This window comes from Siphateles boraxobius, unplaced genomic scaffold (assembly GCF_051911475.1).
Source record: "Siphateles boraxobius isolate OS27281-9 unplaced genomic scaffold, OSU_SipBor_1 35, whole genome shotgun sequence".
Lineage (NCBI taxonomy): Eukaryota > Metazoa > Chordata > Actinopteri > Cypriniformes > Leuciscidae > Siphateles > Siphateles boraxobius.
The window spans coordinates 4176453-4199580 of NW_027508975.1; the positions used below are offsets into that span (position 1 = coordinate 4176453).

The window sequence follows — 23128 nt, forward strand, 5'->3', positions numbered from 1 at the left end:
GTATTCCTCACTTTAATAATTCCTGGCCGAGTCATACGCAAAATAAGTTGAAAAGCCCTGGTTGAGTTAGTAGTGTTGAAACTTGTGGTTATGGTAATGGCGTGAAATTCCCAAGACACGCTCAAAGCGGTTGACCAATCACAACACACTGATCCAGCCAACCAATCAGAGCACATTACGCTTTTCGGAAAGAGGGGCTTCATATAAACAGGAAATAAACAGAGCGTTACTGACAGACTGGGAAGAGAGGAGCTGCAACAATGTAAATTAAGTGTAAAATAAGGTGTTTTTTGAACATTCATGCATGAAAACCATATTAAAAACCTTCAAATTGTCCCTAATTTACCAGCAGATGTGATGCATTTCTCCCTCTCGGTATCCTCAGCCACCATCTCCGCCATCATGATGAGGTCAGCCTCCAAAGGGTCATCAGGGATCTTCTCTTTGATTTCCTGAATGGTCTTCACAATGCGCTCAGCGCTGTCCAGAGTCGTGGGGAAGAACAAGGGCACTGGAACCTGCATGAACGGCAATTTACTTTAATTATAATAGTTTAGGTTTCAGTTTTTCTAGTTTTCACTATTATCTTTAGTATTTTACCCACTAAAGTTTGTGTTTTTTTGAGCTAACCATTTTATGAGTGATGAACATTTATTTAACAAAATAAATCAACATATTGATTCTGGTAGCAAACATGTATAAAACTATAAAAGTTCCAAAACTCAAAGATGAATATAAGGAAAGGGAATAACGAGGAGGATGGAAAGATGTAAAGATACTCACCGGTAGTGGTAACCCCACAGACTTTGGAGTGTATTGTGTGTAGAGATTCATGGGAACCGGAACATAGATTGGCACCGGCACAGGAAGCACCATCATGGGAGGTCCATCTAGAAGACAACCGACATGCACAACATGCGAGTGTCAGCACATGCAATGCCCACTATAAACATGTCTGCAACAGTGCTTCCTAGTACCTGTTTGTGTGTTCATGTCACAGACATTGGGTTTACAGGATGTGCCTTTGTTCTGACAAAAGGGTTTACAGAGTAGGGCCTTGTTCTTCAGGATTCGGGGTGCTGGAGCAGAAGCCTTTACACTGTCTGTCTGTGTGCTGGCCGTCTGGGGACAACACAGAGAACGACTGATCAGTGGTTGATTTTTATACACATTTCAAGAGGAACATCAGCTTTTATTTAGATTTCAATGACATGACCAATCACAATGCTGATTGCCTACACAATTCTAGAAAAAAAAATAATAGCCCCTAACCATAACCTATAAGGGTTAGGGTTAGGGTTAGAGTTAGGGTTAGGGTTAGGTTAGAAACGCCCTGGAAACCCTGGAAAAGTACACGGCGTTGTGCCTAACCATGCTTAACCTATGACATTAGCTGCAGGGTGGGATTGCCACTGAACTGGTTGAGGGGGGGTGGGAGGTTGGTCACATTCTATAGATATTGTGAAAAACTCACATTTCCGGAACATTTTGCAGTAGCAGCTGGAATAGAGCCTGAGGAAGCAAAAAGGTAATTGTGAGATAACAGAAAATAGTAGACACGTTGTTTAGTTTGTAAAAAAACAAACAAGGGAAAAATTGACATTCCATGCATAAACATCCAATGCAAATAATTATGTAACTGGCAATGTGTTTGGCACCAATATTACAATTCTTACAGAGATGAATTTTCATGTTAAAAAAAAAAATACACTAAAAATAGACATTTACAATACTACAGGTGAATTTAGCCATTGCAACATTACAGTATTGAAAATGTTTATTCTTTTTGAGATTGGTAATGGTTACATTTAACAGTGTTATTAAAATATTAGAGCTATTTAATTAAGTGGCCGCAAGATGAAAAATCTAAATGTAAAAAATCAGGGGAATGTGCATGCACAATAAAATATCTAATTTTAAATTACATTTAATTTAAATAGCTAATTTAATAATAAATAAATAAATCAATATATTTATAATTTACTAATAAAGTAAATAAATATTACAGATAAATTAACATGTCTAATGTCGACCGATAACCATTATGGTATCGATATGGTACAGGGATGATAGTCACCTTGCAGAACGCTGTTTCCTACAACACATGGCTGTCCATTGGATGCACTTGAGAGTGATATAACATTGGCAATGACCGGTGTGGCCTCTTTAGTGATCAGTGATGTGCGATTAACTGTAGCTTGAGGGGCTGGAGAAGGCGCTGGGCTTGTCCCTAAGGAAACCAATCATCAAAAGATAAGATACAAACATAAAAAGAGAAGACCCGGAGGTGAAAAAAATCAACAAATATCTATAATTAGACATACCTTGTGTGGGCAGAGGTTTGTTTGCAGGTCTGACTGGCCCAGTGATGCCCTGCAGACTGCAAAAGAACATCAAGCATTGCAAGCTGCAGAAATGCTTAATCTCACCCAGCCATTTCACGGTCTCTTTCATCTTCTTGGCCTGCCTGCACATGGAGCACTTTATTTCCTGTCAGAAATGTACTCAATATTAGCTGAAAGCCACAACCACAGCATAATGTCTTAAGTGTAATGTTGCAGTTCTCAATAATAAAAATAAAAGAGATCAAATATTACCTTACGCATTAATAAGGTATGTTGTTGTAAGCATACGCTCCCACAGAACTCCTGCTCTACTTTATCAAAAACTTCAGTGACTACAATCTGAGAGGAGCCACTACAGTAGAAGCAGTTGCGACAGTGTTTCTTCCCCCAGCGCTTGACCAGGTCATGCTTATAAAGTAACTTGCATCCTGTACAGAGATGAACAAAAAATGTATTGTAACATCACATTAGATTACACAACTTGGTATAAAGACTTGCATGTACGAATCAAAAAGAAAACAAACGGTATGCAAATAATATCTTAGTTTTGCTCTTGGCACATACCCTCACTGCAGAAACAGCGGTCAATCTTGTTTATCCTTTTCACCTCCTTAATAACTTTATCGATCTTGCAGTACTCGCAGCGAGCCATGACGTTGTTGATCTGTTTGAACTCCTCAACACAAGCAGTACTGCAGAAAGCGTACATTTTCCTCTGAAAGGTCAGAAAAGCATGCAAACAGTTAGGTTTACGGTCACTGTCGATAGCAATTATACAGAAACATAAAACTACTAATCGGATTGTTTTAATTATACACTTTACAATGCAAATATAAATAGGAATGCATGATATGTCAGCAGTCATATCAGTTTCAGCCAATAAATGAGACTCTAGGTTGTGACCTAATAAATGGCCAGTATATCAGTTATTGACTTTAAAATAATAATTTTCGGTATATCTTTAAGAAAAATCTGTGCAAATTGTTGCATGTCATTCAAAGAATTCATTACACCTGTAAAACCATGAACTTCAATTAAGTGAAATATTTGGTTTATTAGTTGCAGTCTACAGTTGTGAACAGGAGTACCTTGAACTCCAGCAGTTCTGGTCTGTGGAAGAATGAGTTCAGACACTGAGAGCAGGGGATCTTGGTGACTGTCTGCACCGGACCACTGGGAGAGCTAGTCATTGTTGATGAGCTGGACTCTGATGAAGCAGGTTTGGGAGCAACAGGTTTTTGGGTAGATGTGGTGTTTGTGGTGGACGTTATGGAGTTTACCTGGTTGTTAGGTTTTATCTTACTGAAGGACTCCTGAACAAAGTCAAGAAGTGAAACATTCAAATATCTCTACTTCTATTATTGACACATTTTGAATCAGAGTGATCTGTAAAAGTACTAAACTCTACCTGATATGATACTACGCAGGAAAAGGAGCAGAAGTTCTGGATGGTTCCGTCAGACATGGCTAGATGATACTGAGGAGTTAGTTTCAGCTTGCAGCTGTTGCATTCCACTGGAGCACCTTGTTTAAATGCGAACAAAAAGGACATTTGAGTATACTTCCAAAAGAGTAGACCACCAAGAATGCGAATATGTGGTTCTTTACCTGAAGAACTGACAGTCTGAACTTTATTTGCTGTAACACAGGAAGCGGAGCAGAAAAGCTCTCGGATTCCGTCTGCGCTCGGACTGTCCACCATTTCTGCAACCGGGCGCATGGTACGACAAATTTTGCAGGAGACAGGCTTCAGACTCTTCTACAAAAGGAAGATCAATTTATTTAACAATGTCTTTCAACAAAATAACCAACCCTTATTTAGGTATTCCATTTGCGGTTACCTTTTTGAAGGCTAGGAGGCAGTTTTGTTTGCAGAACTTCATAACACTGTCCTCTATCCGCAGAGACAGACACTGACTGTCTGTGCTAAAGCAGTATCCACCACAGTTCACACAGCTGTTTATGTTCAGCTTATTGGAGGAGCGGAACTGGTTGAAGCAGCTGTCGCTGCACAGCTTCTGGATGGAGCCCATGAAGTTCACTTCATGGGAGTAAGTCTATGAGAAATGCAATTGTAACATGTAACCTTTTAAAACTACCGAACTTTATTTTTATATGGAGCTTATAAAGCAGCCACAGAAACGGTTATACAATTGTCACAGACAGAAAAAAACAACTATAACATACTTTGTTTTTTCTAGAGAAATATAAAGTAATAAAAATGCAATTTCAGTCTCACAGAACAATAGTGTTTTCTAGAGAAATAAAGTAAGAAAAATGCATTTTCAGTCTCACAGAACAATAGTGTTCTCTAGAGAAATATAAAGTAAGAAAAATGCAAATGTATCAAACAGCCAGTCAGTTATGATACAGATTTGCTTTCCATGAACCTTAAGTACACTAAACAGTAGTTGCTGTCCTACAATGTGTGAGCAATATGTACAGTGCAAAAAAAGGGTTGATTTTCTAACAAATACAAACACAGTGGATTCACACCATACACACCCCTTCATTTTTCATATTTTATGTTGCTGCCTTATGCTAAACGGCTTCAAATATTTCCCCCCACAACCAACTCCATAAAGCTTGATGACAAAGCAAAAACATGACTGAGAACTTTGCACACTGATCAATAATAAAAACTAAAATAATTAAGGGGTCTGAATAATATTTCTAAATTATGTATATAAATATAGGCAGATATTGGGCCACAAAACATGTACAAACCTTGACTTTGGACTACTGGATTTTGTAGAACAGAGTCTTTGCTACAACATGTTGTGAAAACCATCTTGTCCATTCATTCAGATAAAACAACACTTTGATTGAAACCTTTTGTGCGGCACTTTCGTTGATGTGTTTCACATCTGAGGAGATAATCAGATCTGGGGATGCCACAGTAAGGAACCCAAAAGAAATTATGTGAAGACTAAAAGAAAGAATATTTTAGTTTGTTTGTAGTTTATTTACAATAGTGTACAATATCATAGACAGACAGAAAGATAAACAGACCGAAGGTCAAAAGTACATTTTCGAGCACACAGTCACAGAGTTTTGTGCCATTCCTGGAAACAGTTCCTTGTCAACTGAAGACACAAGTGCACGTCACATGCCTGGCATTTCCAAGGTGTTTGGTGCTTCTTGCCATGCGCTGCTTTGCAATGCACACAGATCCGACGTCCAGCAGAGGCAATTTTCCTGGCATCTGAGCTCAGCTGAGCTCCTGGAACAGGCACATGGTCACTACAGCTCTGTTTTCGTGGTGTTTTCAGTGACATATCACAGAGCTCTGCGATAAGTTGCTCCATAAACCCTTTGTGGGTCATGTTGCCGCATAGCTCTTTGTGCAACGTAAAGGAGTTGGTGGCAGCAATGTCCAATAAGTGTAAAAAGATCTTTCTGTACCACTTCAGGGTTTTGTGCTGTGAGGTGTAGTATTGCAACAGCTGATCGGACAGGTCAACGCCCCCCATGTGTTTGTTGTATGCAACGATGGGTGCGGGACAGGGAAAAGTCTTTAAGCTCCACCCTTCCGGTTCTTTCACCCTCCTCTGCACAGTGTCTCCGGCGTAGGCAGGATGGATAGTGGAACAGACAGACACCTCTCGTGTGTCCATCCACTTCACAAACACAAGTGGTCCATCCCGGATCCACCTAATGGATCCCCTGGCGGACGTTTTGGTCAGGGAATTCGCTGCATTCTGTGGACTGTCCTTCCTGTAGTCTCTGTAAGTCCCACAGGCACCATACTTCAAGACTAACATGTCTTTTAAGAGCTTCGGACTTGTGTAGAAATTATCCATGTACACATGGTACCCAGACCCAAAAAATTTTTTGTCCAAAAGAGACATCACTGTATCATATGGTAGCCCATGGCCAGTGGCATTGGTATTCTTTCCAGTGTACACAGAAAAGTCCACAGTGTATCCATTTGACGAGTCTGCGAGGACAAACAGCTTGAAGCCCCATTTGGTTGGCTTGGCTTTCATGTACTGTGTCATTCCCGTGTTTGCTTTGCATGCCACCATTCTTTCGTCCACGGCTAAATTTCTTCTAGGATGATAGGTGGTTTTGCATGCAAGACGGATTGTGTCTATGAGGGGTTTGACCCTGAAAAGGCGGTCATACCCATCTGTGCCCTTCTTTCTGTCATTCTCTCTGTCTCCAGCTGGGTGACTCATGTGCATATTCCACGAAATCGTGCGGTATCTGTCCCTTGACATAACGGTGGCGGGAAAAGGCACAGAGAAGAGACTGCCCTGCCGCCAGTAGTCCGAGATGGAGCTCAGCTTCACCATGCCCATGTAGAATACCAGCCCAAAGTAGCGGTACATCTCGGCAACGTTGATATCAGTCCACTTGTATTTGCGACCCCTCGCAAGTGACCTGGCGGCCTGTGCGTTTGTGTTGTAGCACAGAGTTGACACCGCGCTTTCAGAGAAAAAGCGTTTGAAGAGACTAAGAGGGGAGTGCGAATCATTCGCACGCAGCTGCGGTCCAGGATCCCGTGAGGGCAGGAATCTCAGATTCTGTGGAACAGTGTCGACTTCTGTCTCTGTTTTCCATGACTGATTGGGCACCTTAATTGTCTTGGCTTTCTTTGCAACCGGCATCAGGTCACTGTCATTCTCACATCTGAAAAAAACACAAATAAAAAAATAAAGCAAACACATGTGAGCATGCTAATAATAGGATCAAAGCAACTACACTATTTAACATTATTGATTCCTAATACTGAAAAACACATGCATATATTTAATATAGCACATTACGAACATTTACACCTAATAAGATATTTGTGAACAAGCTTAACTGATGAGGAGGTATTTTACATCAAATATAGTATGAATAATTAGATCATATTTTTAGTTTAATACACAATGCCATTCAAAAGGTTTGGGGTAGGTAATAGCCTATGTTTAATGTTTTTGAAAGAGGTCTCAAATGCTTACTGAGGCTGCATTTATTAGATTATTGTGAAATATTAAAATGACTGTTCTAAAGTAATGCACTGTAAGATGTAATTTATTCCTGTGATGCAAAGCTGAATTTTCAGCATCAGTCTTCAGTGACACATGATCCTTCAAAAATCATTCTAATATGCCGATTTGCTGCTCAAGAATCTTTTATAACTATTATAACAGTTCAAAAGTTGAAACTGATGTTTTTTTCCTTAAAAAAAAGTTCTAAAGAACGGCATTTATTTGAAATAGAAATATTTAACTTTATAATATATGTGTAACTTTATAAATGTCTTTGCTGACACCTTTGATGCATTTAATGTGTCCTTGCTGAATAACAGTGTTCATTTCTTTAAAAAATAAATAAATAAATAAATAAACACCTTAGTGACCCCAAACCTTTGAACAGTACTGTATTATAGTACATGCTTGTTTTGAACAACATTTAGATGTAATGCGAGTTGCCTAGGTCAAGGGCAACATATTTTACTCAAAATATAACAAACCATCTTATTTTAGTCTGGCAAACAGTAAAATATGTGCATGCTTCTCTAAAAATAACATGGTAGCACTTTATTTTACAGTCTGTATACTTATTGTAGTCATTACAATAACTGGTTAATAACTAGGTACTAGTCCAGAACCTACCCCTAAATCTAACCTTAACCCATGTAGTTACCTATTCAGTACTTTCTTGGCAATAAGTACATTGAAAGTGCACGTACTGCAGAATAAAGTGCAACCATAACACGCTACCTAAAGAAAGAATAGACTTACTCATCAGAACTGAAATCCTCTGCTGGATCAATTCGCTCTTCAAAATGCAACCATTCATCATCAGACTCGTGCTCTTCTTCTGAGGAATAGTTGAGTTCTTCCTCACTGTCCAGGGTCTCGATAGGTTCCTCACACGTGCATTGTGCCATCTTCCAAAAGCGATGAAAAGTGAATGAATCGGATGAAGCTATGCTATTTTTATCACATTGATGGGGGAGCTTTTACCATATTTGTATGGCTCGCCCAGGTCATAACCGAGTGGGAGCGCATATAACGCGATAGATAGACTAGGCAGAAAAACTGTAACGTTATCTATCAAACATCGTCAATACGAGTAAAATGTTCGCATACATATTAAATATAGCGGGAATACATCGAGGTGGACCGCAGAACGCTGCGTTTTAATGCGCACTCTTTTGTTGATCAACAGATTAACAGCACGGTCTCTATTGTGTAGACGCCTCACTCTCAGCGGCACTTCACTGACAGTGGCAACACGCACACAGAGAGAGCGAGGGAGCAAAACAGTAGTAGAACTGACGCACTATATGGAAACGATATCATTAATATTTTTTTTTTGTTGTTGACAAAATGACTAACTTCGCTTATTATTTTAGCCGTTCGAATCCTTTAGCAGATGGAGGATAAACAAGCGGTAACCCCATTGGCTAGCGCTCACCTATCACCGTCCAAGCCAATCAGCTGGGGCGAACACAGACAAATGTGATTAATATACATGAGCCCAGCAGCCAGTCAGACCCCAGAGAGACATACATTATTCAACCTACATAGATATAGATGAAAATGGTTCACATTTTAGAGTGTTTTTAAATTATCATTAATGATCAATCTTTACAGAAACACTGAATGACCAATAATGCCAAGCAAAACCAGCAAGTTATGTTTAAAGTGCCCCTATTATGGATTTTCAAATATTCCCTTTCATGCAGTGTGTAATATAGCTGTTTGTGAATGTAAACATTCTGCTAATTTCATAAAAGTTATTGTCTCCCAAAATAAAGAATCGACTCTGAACCGCCAATACGAGTCTTTTTTTTTTTTTTCTCGAATCTTACTGCTTTACGGTTCTACGTCACTAGAAGAAACATTTGCATAATGTCTGCCTATGTGTTACATCGTTCTTATTATTTTGAGTAAAAACATTTGTAACATCCGTGATTAACGGTAGTGCTAAGCGAACATATGCACCGTTATTGATACAGATAATACAGTTCCCGCATGTGCACAGAATTCTAATAAATTAGAAATACGGGTTTTGTTGTTGGATATACACTTGTTGATGCTGATGGTGAGGAGTTACAGGTAAAACATCTCCTAATGTACCTCAAACTGAGTAGCGCATCACTGAAAAACTATCGTCTCAATTCCTCCTTGCGATGAAGGTTCAGGTTAAATAACTAGTTCTTCCAATGTTTCATCATCTGACTCGCGCTGAGATTGATATGGTAAAATCAATGTCATCATTACTCTTTACAGTTCAATCGCCGAGCTGTAGGAAGCCTCCGGACAGAGTTGACGTTCAGTTATGGTAATAGGCGTGTCGCTTCTGACCGGCGCTGTACGCGGTAGACCAATCACCACAGACTGGGTCATCTGGCCAATCAGAGCAGAGCAGGCTCGCGGAAAGGAGGGATTTAGAGATACTGCTTCTTCCGACAAGTCGTTTGAGAATCATTGAACAATGTGGTGATTATATTATTAGAAAATGAAAGTGTTTGACTTGATGCATGTAAACATGTTGTAGGAGACCTCCAAAACAAAACTAGGAACCTTTAAAATTGCATAATGGGGCACTTTAATATGAAAAATGTGCATTCATGTATTTTTATTCGTACATGCTTGCCACATTTTAGTTCTAATTATTAAAGTACAGGTCCTTCTCAAAAAATTAGCATATTGTGATAAAGTTCATTATTTTCCATAATGTAATGATAAAAATTAAACTTTCATTTATTTTAGATTCATTGCACACCAACTGAAATATTTCAGGTCTTTTATTGTTTTAATACTGATGATTTTGGCATACAGCTCATGAAAACCCAAAATTCCTGTCTCAAAAAATTAGTATATCATGAAAAGGGTCTCTAAACGAGCTATTAACCTAATCATCTGAATCAACTAATTAACTCCAAACACCTGCAAAAGATTCCTGAGGCTTTTAAAAACTCCCAGCCTGTTTCATTACTCAAAACCGCAATCATGGGTAAGACTGCCGACCTGACTGCTGTCCAGAAGGCCATCATTGACACCCTCAAGCAAGAGGGTAAGACACAGAAATAAATTTCTGAACAAATAGGCTGTTCCCAGAGTGCTGTATCAAGGCACCTCAGTGGGAAGTCTGTGGGAAGGAAAAAGTGTGGCAAAAAACGCTGCACAACGAGAAGAGGTGACCGGACCCTGAGGAAGATTGTGGAGAAGGACCGATTCCAGACCTTGGGGGACCTGCGGAAGCAGTGGACTGAGTCTGGAGTAGAAACATCCAGAGCCACCGTGCACAGGCGTGTGCAGGAAATGGGCTACAGGTGCCGCATTCCCCAGGTCAAGCCACTTTTGAATCAGAAACAGCGGCAGAAGCGCCTTACCTGGGCTACAGAGAAGCAGCACTGGACTGTTGCTCAGTTTTGCATGTCATTCGGAAATCAAGGTGCCAGAGTCTGGAGGAAGACTGGGGAGAAGGAAATGCCAAAATGCCTGAAGTCCAGTGTCAAGTACCCACAGTCAGCTGCTGGTGTTGGTCCACTGTGTTTTATCAAGGGCAGGGTCAATGCAGCTAGCTATCAGGAGATTTTGGAGCACTTCATGCTTCCATCTGCTGAAAAGCTTTATGGAGATGAAGATTTCATTTTTCAGCACGACCTGGCACCTGCTCACAGTGCCAAAACCACTGGTAAATGGTTTACTGACCATGGTATTACTGTGCTCAATTGGCCTGCCAACTCTCCTGACCTGAACCCCATAGAGAATCTGTGGGATATTGTGAAGAGAAAGTTGAGAGACGCAAGACCCAACACTCTGGATGAGCTTAAGGCCGCTATCGAAGCATCCTGGGCCTCCATAACACCTCAGCAGTGCCACAGGCTGATTGCCTCCATGCCACGCCGCATTGAAGCAGTCATTTCTGCAAAAGGATTCCCGACCAAGTATTGACTATTGAGTGCATAACTGAACATAATTATTTGAAGGTTGACTTTTTTTTTTTGTATTAAAAACACTTTTATTGGTCGGATGAAATATGCAAATTTTTTGAGACAGGAATTTTGGGTTTTCATGAGCTGTGTGCCAAAATCATCAGTATTAAAACAATAAAAGACCTGAAATATTTCAGTTGGTGTGCAATGAATCTAAAATATATGAAAGTTTAATTTTTATCATTACATTATGGAAAATAATGAACTTTATCACAATATGCTAATTTTTTGAGAAGGACCTGTATATCAATCATCAAAAGAATGCTTGACTGTTACCTAAAAGCTTAGTTATGCTTTCAAATTATATATGAATGCTTTGTTTTGTGTTACACTCTTAAATCAAATAAATAAAAAGTGATAATAAAAATATAAATTTAAATAAGGCATCTAAATTAACATTACATGAGTGAATACACAAGAAAACCTTTTAGACAGCTATGTGTCAATTTCATTTGCATTATATAATCAGAGAATATTTTTTTTTTATTCTAATTGGTTAATTTAAAAGTAGACATTAAGGTTTTTATACTAGAGACATTTGTCATTGTCAGTGCAACAATTATATGCAGAGTTTTTGAGATCACAGACACCAAAACAGCAGAAAGCATATCCTGAATGTTTTCTGTATTTTACCAGAGCACTTGTTATTGTGAGTGGGAACATGAAAGCAGAACCTTTACAGTTTCTTAAGGTCTCTTATCTGTTTAAACATAAATAGAGTATTTCAAATTGTTGCCGTCGTTATAAGAAAAAAAAGAAAAGAAACTGGAACCTCCAGGGCATTAAAGTACACTAAAGAGTGCTTGCTTAACTGAGTAAAATATGACTGAAATTATATACCAGTTGCTCAGTCTTTTTGTGCAATTTATTAAAATAATTGCAGCCAGAAAAGACAAATGCAACAGAAAGTATTTTATCTCATATCATCTGAATTAAAGGCCTGTTCACACCAACACAAATTTTAAATGTCAAAATTAAGTGTGATTTGTGCAATTTGTCGGTTCAGACACTGGTTTAATTTCACTACTGGTATTTATGAACAACAGCAGCACATCTTCTTTGAAATATATATCTTTATATCTTTCTGAAATATAATAAAATAATGGTTTGTTTTTTAAAACCTGTATCGTGTCTTCATGTGTGGCGAGTTGGCTCGTGCGATTTATGTTTTGCGCTTTAAAATTTCCGTTTTAAGGGAACATAGTGAGCTTCAATGCTCCCGAGTTTTCAGGGTGCATTTCGGGACTTTTTAGGGAGCGGATGTTTCAGTGCACTCTTAAATTCTTCTCTGACAGTAGGTGGCACTTTTTGAAAAGCAGAAATAGTTACCACAAAATTGAAAATGGTAAACTTGGTTAGCAAGGTACCAAAAGCACAGCACAACTTTCTATTTCCTACTTGTCACAGAGAAACAAATTAAAACCAAAATGTACATGTTTTCAAAGAGCCGATAAGATTTTTGTATTCGCTGTGGTGAGAGAGCCAGTTCCAGATTCTTCCTCTTGCCATTTTGTGTCGCTTAGCAAAATAGTCGTTTGTGAGCGCCTCAAAGTAAATTTTATGTAACATCAGCAGGTTCTGGGCATGTGACCAAAAGCACAAATTTGCGATGGAAAAGGGATTAGAGCATCTCCGTAATTTTTTTTTTTTAAATTTTAAAAAAACTAAAAGCATGTAAAGGTTTGTGTCTGAACAAACACAATAATAGCTGTTCATTTAAATTAAAATGTTAATCAAATTGAATATTTGTCTTGGTGTGAACAGGTCCTTAGGGGTCGAAAACATGATTAACTTTGCGTGCCGAAGAGTCAGTAGGGGTGCTCCAGTGCAGGAAACACCTGAACAGATAGAGATGGACACTCACCATTCCTGTCTTCTGACACACACTGCACTTGAATTTTAAAGCGCTGAGGCATTTCTGGCTGCAAAACTCCTTCAAAGTCCCTGACATGTCCACTGGGGCATTGACTACATCTTTTGGGTCAAGAATGTCTCTGCACAAAAACAGAAATGGTAAAAAGTTATATATGCTATATTGTCATAGATTATGATTTAACCTTTCAAAATAAAGCAACATGTTTAAATTTTAAAGTATTAAAGGCTCACCCAAAAATAAATTTCTGTCATCATTTACTCAACCTTGTGTTGTTTTAAACCCGTAAGACTTTCATTCCTCTTTGGAACACAAATGAAGATATTTTAATGATACCTGAGAGATTTCTGTCCCTCCATTGAAAGTATATTTACACAAAACTCTGATGCTTCAAAACGTTCATAAAGAGATCATAAAATAAATCAAGCTGTTTAATCCAAGTGTTTTAAAGAGACATGATCACTTTATATTATGAACACATTTAATTTAGTCTTAGTTAGATCAACAAACAGAAAAAGAAGCTCAAGAAAAAAGAAATTTGGTTTGCGAAGTTGAGCTTCCATGACCAAATTTAAATGCTCTATGTATGTTCACTAATCAAAGCAATCAAGACTTGGATTAAACTGCTCAATTCATATGGATTTAATTCATAATCTCTTTATGAATGTTTTGATGCATGCATATTTTGTGTGAACAGACTTTCAATTGAGAGACTGAAACCTCTCAGATTTCATAAAAAATATCTTAATTTGTGTTCCGAAGACGAACAAATGTCTTATGGATTTGGAATGATATGAGGGTAAGTAAATGTCATTTTCATTTCTGGGTGCTATGTGTTGGTGTGGTAAAAAAAAAAAATGCCACAAAAATGCCAATTAAGACAGGCCTAGTTCATATTCCAAAGCATTCAAATACATCATTTTTTAAGTCATTTTTGAATGCAAAAGCATAAACCTCAAATGTAATGCAACTGGTATGATCATTTGAAAATTTAAAATCTAAAGATTTTAATGTAGGCATACTTGAGGCAGTGGTAACACTGCTTCTTCTGAGGTATCTTGACCACCATGGTGGAGGTGCTGCAGAGACACTGAGGTGAGCAGTAGAGTTTAGGACAGCCTTTGCGCTGGAACGCCGTCTGTCCCTTTAGCAGGACTTTGTGACATCCTGTGCAGACCACACCGACTGGATTGGCAGGGGCCAGAGGACGAAGGGATAGTGTAGGGCCTAGTGTTGCCTTTGCTGGGACGACTGTTGGAGCTGCAGTCACATGAAGAGGAATAAGTAAGAAATATGAGATGTAACTTTCACTATTCACCCAGGTAGCAAAATATCATAATATATTTTTAGAGTTCGTACCGATGGATGTGGCATTTCCTCCTACGGAGAACACTGCGCTGATTTTGATCGCATCAGGTGTCTGGTTAAAATCCTGAAAGCAAGAACACAATGGTTTCATGTTTTTTTTGCCTGAAAAATGTCATACGGTTTGACTTGTTGGCTTATTTCATTAATCTCATTGTGATTATTGTGCACCTTACACACCAATAACATTTTGCTATTTCAATAAGGACATTTTAGGTGACTACATTTTATTTTCTAGTGCAGTAAAGTAGTGGATGAAAAAAAATGTGCATTAAATTGATCAAAAGTGACAGTGAAGACCTGTTACCAAAACAAAAAACTATTTCAAATAAATGCTGTTATTTTGAACTTTCTATTAAACAAAGAATCTTTAAATAAAATGCAACACTGTCTCCACAAAAATATTGACCAGCACAAACTGTTTTCCATATTAGTAATTAGAAACATTACAATAGCAGCAAATCAGCATATTAGAATGATTTCTGAAGGATCATGTGACAATGTAGACTGAAGTAATGATGCTGAAAATTCAGCATTTTAAAATGTATTACAATATGAAAAACAATCATTTTAAATTGTAACATTTCACAACATTACTGTGTGTTTACTGTATTTTTGATAAGAATAAATGCAGCCTTGGTGAAGATAAGAGACTTCTTTTACAAACATTAAAAAAAAAATGTTGTATGTGTGTATTTAGCCTGTTTTGCCTTTTTCCCAATCTTAAATTCAATTAAATTATTAATCACAATTATTTGTCAGACTAAATTATGACAGGCCTATATATAGATGTAACATTTATAGAACAGTAATTACCCACATAAACCCACCCTGTATTCAAAACATCTGTTCTCATATACATTGCTTAACATTCGTTACCCCTTTACAAAAAATAAATAAAAGGCGGAAATCACTGGTGAAACTCACAGCTGCGGTGTCGGGTTCATCTTTAATGTTTCCCACTGGCTGCAGATGGGTCGACGCTTTCTCATACTCCTCATCCATTGGCTCATCCTTCACCTTCACTGGTATGGCGATGGAGGGATGGGCCACTTGAGGTTTCATCTCGGTTTTTACCACTGAATGTGTTTGCTGGATTTAGATGAAGAGGGTTTTAGTGTAAGGAGTGTGCTTCTCCATGGATTAACAAATGAACTCAATGAAATTCAATGGTAAATATAAAATAGTGATATTGTCCTCACCATGGCAGGAGGTTCAGTTTTCTCACTTTTTATGGGTGTAGCCAACAATTTTCCTGCTAAATATAAAAATTGTGTTGAATAAAATAAAAATCAATATAAATAAAAGGTTTGCAACTCATCTCAACAAAACGTTAAAGAAGGCATCTAGTAACATGCAAAAAGATCACACCAACCTGCATCTTCTGGTCTATCTACCTCCATCTTTCCATCCCGATCCTCAGACTGGTCCACATCTATTGCCATTTCATCCTTGAAGTCTTCAACTTTAGCAATCACAAGCTCGTTTGAAAACAGTGCTGTGTCCTCTGCGTTGTTCTTGTCTTCGTTCTTCACTACTTCTGTAGCATCCTTCTGTTCACAGAGTCCCTGCACACAATTTTCTTCTTTTTCACCCTTGTCGGTTGGACTGTCCTTTTCTGGACTGTTTCCTTGGTCCACATCGAGTTGTTGTCTTAGATCCAGATCTTCCTCCATCTCCTCTTGGAGCGTCTCTTCTTCCTTCTGCTCCATCAGGCTGTTTTGAGGGTTTGGCTCATTCACACCTGCTTCAGTGGCTTCCAGCTTGCATGACTCAACTGCCTCAGGCTTCTCTTCAGCACCAGCTGCATCTCCAGTGAGATGTCCTGTGAAATCCTCACTGGCCATAAGGACACCCGATGCAGACGTAGAGTCCAGGTGTGAAACTGCCTCTGTAGAGTTTGAGTGGCCAGACTTCGCTCCTGAAAGTGGGAAATTATTACATTTATCTATATGGCAGGGTTCAACAATAAAGGCCCGGACTATAACGACAATAAAGATAAAGTTTAAAAAAATCATTCTAAATTTAAAAGAATAGCAGAGTCCTATATACTATAACGACACAGAGAAACGATATAGTTGAAATCACTTTCAACGTTTTTTTCCTCCATCCTGCTTAAAAGAGCTAAAGAATTTAAAGTGGCAGAAAACAAAACTGCAGCACAAATATAATAAACAGAACGATATTGTTCATTGGTGTGGACACTAGTAGTTATTGTTCTGTGTGTGAGGCTGTGAGCGGGCCTCAAGAATAGCCTAGGGCTCTATCAGGCCTGTACTGCGTTTTTACATTATAGAGCCAAACCTGGATAAGCGTTTTATACCTTACAATCTTTTGAATTTATGTGATATATACATTGAGAAATTTTGCAGATTCAAATATGTAATCTAATATTTCCTGGAAGCATAAGTTAGAATGGTTTGAAAATGAAAGTATGAAACTAAGGCCCTGTTTACACCTGGTATTAAGATTCAAATGCGTTATGGTCGATCAGATCACAAGTAGACGAGGGAGACACATTCCCGTTTATACCTTGTGGGTTTTTTTGTACACTTTCAACAACGTCTGTCCTGATTTCTTTGAGGGGAGGCTATATGGGTGGGAAAATGTATGGGTTTTCCCAGATATTTCGAACTTATGGATGAAATAAGCTCACGCAATTTAAATATGAATAAACAGGGCATGTTTTGCACAGTGGATTAAAAACTCCATTCATTTTCTCTATAGGGAAATTGATTTTGATTGATAACTTTTAAACCTCTAAAGACAGGCCTGCTCTGAGCTACGAAGCAGTTAATCCATGGTATTTGATTCTGTTGAAGCCACCAGCCAGCATTATTTCAGTTCACTTTTAAAATAATCATATTTAACAGTATAATTCCTAGTGAAAAACTACATTACCTATGATGCCGTACAGAAATTTAAACCAATCAGTGAGTTGAAAAAAAGCAACATAGCTCTTTAGCTCCGACTACTCCTATGAAGCACTGCAAATTATATAATAGTTGATCCCTCTAAACTCTCAAAATACTTACTCATTTGTACAAATGTTAATTAATGGAACACCAATTATGATATTTTTAATGAAATCCGAGAGCTTTCTGACCCCCATAAACAGCAACCCAACTACATTGATTGTGTTTAAGGTCTTGGTGAAGTGTTTGTTTAGGTGTGCAGTCCCTGGATGCCCAAACCGTGAGAAACCAGCGAGAGTACATAAAAGTGCCTCACCAATGCCGATGATTTCACCAATTCAAAAACCAGTGGGGCTGTAGCGATACACTAATCTCACGATACGATACACAGCTCAGGATACGATATTAGGGCTGCAACAACTAATCGATAAAATCGATTATAATCGATTATGAAAATCGTTGTCAACGAATGTCATTATCGATTAGTTGGTCTGCTTACGTCACGGGGAGCGTTTACTGGTACGCACACACACGCAAGGTCTCTCTCCCTCAGGCGCTCTGCCGAGCGCGCGCGCTACACGGTTTGGAGCAGTCTCTTCTGTCTATGCGAGGCAGAAGAGACTGCTCCAAACCGTGTAGCGCGCGCGCTCTTGCTTGCGCGCTCTAGATTTCGGGAGTTTCAACTAATTCGCGGGCATCAGGGAGCCGCAATCAATATGCGGGAGACTCCCGGGACTTCCGGGATGTCTGTATTTTGTCTCGAGCATCAGGTTGTGCAATCAGTTCGCTCGCAACGTAAGTGATGGATTAAAATAGGCAGAAATAGGTTAAATTAAAACGGTGTTTACAAAGTGAAGCACTAAATATAAAGGCAGTTAATAACAGCAGCAGTAAAATATTGTTTTTTAGGCACTGTACTCAGTGGTTTTCAGCGAATGCTTGTGCACTAATGCATAATTTCTCCTGTCCTTTACTCAAGCCTGTTAGCTTGCTGGGTAACGTTACCTCCATTCCGTTCTGTTTTTATAGCATTTGTCTACTAAGTTTTAATTGTTTTTCAAACGCGATCTACTGCGGCTCTACATTCACACAATTGTTTTCAGTCTTTCTATATTTATTTAATCAATTTATCCTTATATTATATTCTTTTATATATTATATATATAATATATATTATATTCTTTATCCTTATATTCCTTATATATAATTAATTTTAAATAAAAATTAAATGAATTATATATTTTAGATGTTTTTAGTTTGTTTTTAGTTCAGATATTCACATCTGAACATCATGTCTGTGTAAATTTGTTTTAACAAAAATTGTGTTAAAACATAATATGTTGGATATCATTTTTTTAACAATAATCATGTTTGTCAACTTGCCATCAGCAATTATCATTAAAAACAATGCAAATATTGATATTAGTAAAACTCAATGTGTGGCTTTTGCACTTTTTAAAGTACTCTTTTAGACATAAATACCCTGATTTACGGTTTTATTTAGTTATAATAAAAAAAAAAATCTAATTTAATTTCTATCCGATTAATCGATTAATCGAAAAAATAATCGTCCGATTAATCGATTATCAAAATAATCGTTAGTTGCAGCCCTATACGATATACATCACGATATTCAGCCAACGATACGATTCGATATAATTCGATACACTTACATAATTTTCTGATAGATTTAAAGGGGACTGAGTGATTTTGGTGACATCTTGGGCTCTAGAGTGCTTACAAATTTGTAAGGGTGCGACTTAAAAGTTTTTCCAAGGTCGCACCAGTGCACCTAACGTACGAACCTCCACGAACGAAGCGCTTGTTCTACTTTGTCGGATCGGAACACACACTCATGATTGGATCATATCGTGGTATAAACCAAATAGGGACAGAGATAGGGCGGGTCTTTGCCTCTGATTGGCTGTGGTAGGCCTACACTGCTCCATGCTGTGTGATTGAAATTGCGACCTGAGCACCAGAGAATCAGTTACGGCAATCAGCATCAGCAAAAGAAACGCAAGGAAACAGGCGACGAACAATGAAAAGAAATAGACCAAATAAAGTTTTTTCTTTAAGAAAAGTAGGCCTGTTCCATGTTCCCCCCAACACTCTCCCTGGTAGGGATGGGTACCGAAATCCGGTATTAAACTTCTGAAAGACCGCTGTATTGATAAGCTTGGACGTGATCGGTTCTGATGTCGGTAGGCTACTGAAGAAATTAAGAAAATACACATACTATTTATTATTGCTATAAAGACGTTATTTAAAAAATATTATATTTTACATTTCTGTGTATAATAATATTAAACCATTTTTGCTATTTGCAGTCCAAGCGAGAAAGAGAGAGATCTCTCACGCGGTGCCACAGCGCGCACAACACGAAAGCTCTGCTTAATGAGTGACGACGGCAGAACTAAACATTCAAACGTAGCCTGGTTACACTTTAGGTCTGTGATATTAGTCTGATTTTATTTTAGGTTTCAGCTTACAAAGATTATAAAAATATATTGAGGTAAAACCATAAAAAACTACAGCCACATTCAGTATTGCGCAGCTTCCTTCCCTTCGCAGCAGATGCTGTCATTTCTCCCTCAAACTCAATGACAGAATCAGATCGGTGATTGTTGCAAAATGCAGTCCAGCCACTGTTGCTAAATTGCGGGGCGCGTTTAATAATAAAAAGAGCTATTAAAAGCACAAAAATCTGCACAAGAGATGCGGTTCCCAAGGCGACTCGCGCTCCGAAACAGACCGCAACGAGACAAGCAAATTATACTTGTTGCGCATGCGTCGTGGAAATCTCTTGAACTCTCGTCTCAGGCCCACAAGGAAGAAAAGGAATAGTAGAATAAAGTCGTTATTTTTGTTTTTTTCCCCGCACAAAAAGTATTCTAGTCGCTTGATAAACTTATAGTTGAGCCACTGTAGTTACATGGAATATTTAAACATTTTCTTCAATGACTTTCTGGGCCGTCAAGTTTCATTCCCTATGTAGCAGTGATCCACCTCTCAGATTTAATCAAAAATATCTTAATTTGTGTTCCGAAGATGAACAAAGGTCTTACGGGGTTGGTACAACATGGGGGTGAGTAATTAATGACTTAATTTTCATTTTTGGGTGAACTAACCCTTTAATGGCTCAATCCTCAGGAGGTTTATTAGACGCTGCCCCTTTAAGACCGAGTGCAGATCTAATAGGTGACTGATGCACCATAATTTACTCCCAACTATTTACGTCCATTTAAGACATAAACTGTGTTTAAGTGAATAAACTGTGTTTCAGTGAATCTCAGAGCTGGTCATTTTTATATTTTTGTGTATATTTGATAAGTTTAGATGCGCACATGAGGCCCAAAGTTAAGTAGCCTATACTTTTCTTGTCTCGTTGCAGACAATTTCGGAGCGCGCGTCGCCTTGTGAACAGCGTCTCTTGCGCATATTGTTGTGCTTTTAAAAGCTCTTTTAATGATTAAACGCGTTCGCAGTTTAACAACAGTAGAGACTGCATTTCACAACAATCACCGATCGTGCTGATTCTGACGTTACGTTTGGGTTTTATGAAGAAATGACAGCACATCGCTGTGAAGAGAAGGAAGTTGCTCTCAGATATCTTAATCTGTGTTCCAAAGTTGAACGAAGGTCTTACGGGTTTGGAACAACATGAGGGTGAGTAATTAATGACAGAAATTTCATTTTTGGGTGAACTAACCCTTCGTTTAAGCTGTTCGCAGTGCTTCATGGGATTGTAATAGAATAAATAACTTTATTCTAGAGCTGCTGTAAAGCCAAAACAATCTGTTATTTTAATTTCCTATTATCACTGTAAAGCTGCTTTGAAACAGTCCATAATATTGTTAAAAGTGCTTTATAAATTAAGGTGACTTGACTTGTAACGTTAGTTCGTTCCCTCACTGAAGCCGTTAAGTAACGTTAAACAGTCTTAGATCATGTACCTACCGTTGTCATTTTGTCCGATTTTAAAAAAACTTTTTTCTTCAAAATCAAAGTTTGTAATATTATGATTCACCTCGTAGCTTGGATCATGCCTTATAGCTCTTTAACGATTTTTGAAAAAACCCGTATGGAAAAAAAAAACTTCTGGAACCAGCGCTGCTGAAAAAGGGGTCGGGAACTGTTGAACTATAGCGGTAACATTGAGTATTTTCACTTTTCATGGAAAACCAAAATACATCTCTTTTTATGAAAAATACATTATGTCATTAATAAATTATGTATTTTTATTCTACTTTATTTTAAATTATACAAGTAACATTACCACGCAAAATTGTTGCAAATAACTTATAATAGCATATGTGGCAACAAAAAAACAACAACTAATAGATGTATCCTTATATATCCACAGTTTTACGGATGAAAATATCCACTTTCCTGCAATATTGTATACAATTCAGATAGGCTAGAGTTAAAAAAAAAATCATAAACACCCATTTCAAAACATCAGCCTCCACAATGGATTTTAGTCTAAAGCTGCACATAACATGGAGTCTCTTGCTAATAACAATACTGGCTGATCATACATACTCAATTGCATTAATGCCGTGTTTTATTATACAGGCGCCGTTCTTTTGTCCTTAGCTCACTATTCGATAGGAACGCAAAAATGAAATACTCTATCACGTGGGTTTAAAATATGCATACAACGAAAGTTGCAGCCAGAACGGAACGTATAAAGGTGAAATACTGCAGGGCATGCATGTTTCTGCAGCGAATCTCTGCACAGACGATAAACAACACGCGGGCCACCTTTCCAAACAGTTAAAATACTCACTTTAGAGAGCTTGACGTATTCTTTCAGCAATCCCTCTCGCGACGCTGCCGATATACAACTCCTGTGTGATGCACGGTGGGTCACTTCTGTTTTAAAACATCAAAATAGTGGGAAAAGTTGCTAGAACAGTATCAACTAGCTGGATGGACTAGCTGGCTCTCCCGCGAAAGCACTTCCCCTTCTGCGTGCAGCAGTGCATTGTGGGAGTTGTGCACTACTAGCGGTGGGCGGGCGCGCGGGCGTGATCGATTGGAGCACTTCGTTTATAGGCTATAAAATATTCAACAGCTCATATTGATTGTTTGTATTCATACTGATTAAGACTGTTGTTTTTTTGTGTGAAGAGATTTATTTAAATATCCTAGTTAAAAAAAGAGATGCTTGAGGTTTACCAAAATAAATTCATTTGACGACTACTGGCTGATTTTAATTTCAGTTGGTTTAATTTTAATTGTTATAATTAAAATGTAATAAAATCATCCAAACACATATTCAAGGCAGGCCCGGGGGGTTGAGAGGGTGTTCTTTAAAGCTTTAGTCTCACATTAAAGAACATGTCTATTGATATAGTTTTAATATCATAAATGTAAGGCAGTTGAAAGAGTTGTTTGTTTGTTATTGTTGTGTTTGTTTTTTGTATATATTTTGCAACTATTTATTAACTTTATATATATGTATATATATATATATATAGATAAAAATGTTTAACATTCTCTCTTTTTGCATTTTCAATATATTTCTACCTCTTAACAGATCTTGTATCAATTAAGTAACTTTAGATTTGATAAAAATGGGCTTTTTTTATAGATTTTGATCAACCAAAAAAAAGTTTTATTTTAAATGCTGTTTTTCTTAAGAATTATTCTCACGTCTGTTAATATAGTATAACAT

General features: G+C 37.9%; 1 protein-coding gene across 2 annotated transcripts in view; it reads right to left on the reverse strand.

The window, feature by feature from the left end:
• The window catches only part of LOC143702324 (zinc finger MYM-type protein 4-like), a 35378-nt gene extending 12954 nt beyond the window's left edge, over positions 1-22424 (reverse strand). The window contains exons 1-19 of one of the 2 annotated variants that reach the window (XM_077196051.1): positions 22238-22424; positions 15906-16451; positions 15733-15788; positions 15458-15622; positions 14525-14597; positions 14188-14425; positions 13157-13286; positions 4187-4402; positions 3954-4104; positions 3754-3869; positions 3434-3658; positions 2910-3060; positions 2598-2773; positions 2325-2490; positions 2078-2230; positions 1475-1512; positions 978-1122; positions 784-890; positions 347-518 (exon numbers count right to left, since the gene is read on the reverse strand). In XM_077196051.1, the coding sequence (XP_077052166.1) occupies positions 347-518; positions 784-890; positions 978-1122; positions 1475-1512; positions 2078-2230; positions 2325-2490; positions 2598-2773; positions 2910-3060; positions 3434-3658; positions 3754-3869; positions 3954-4104; positions 4187-4402; positions 13157-13286; positions 14188-14425; positions 14525-14597; positions 15458-15622; positions 15733-15788; positions 15906-16377 (2950 nt within the window). In that variant the 5' untranslated portion in view covers positions 16378-16451; positions 22238-22424. The remainder of the gene's footprint in view (positions 1-346; positions 519-783; positions 891-977; positions 1123-1474; positions 1513-2077; positions 2231-2324; positions 2491-2597; positions 2774-2909; positions 3061-3433; positions 3659-3753; positions 3870-3953; positions 4105-4186; positions 4403-13156; positions 13287-14187; positions 14426-14524; positions 14598-15457; positions 15623-15732; positions 15789-15905; positions 16452-22237) is intronic. The other variant, XM_077196052.1, reaches the window with a different exon arrangement.
• Positions 22425-23128: the final 704 nt, after the last annotated feature.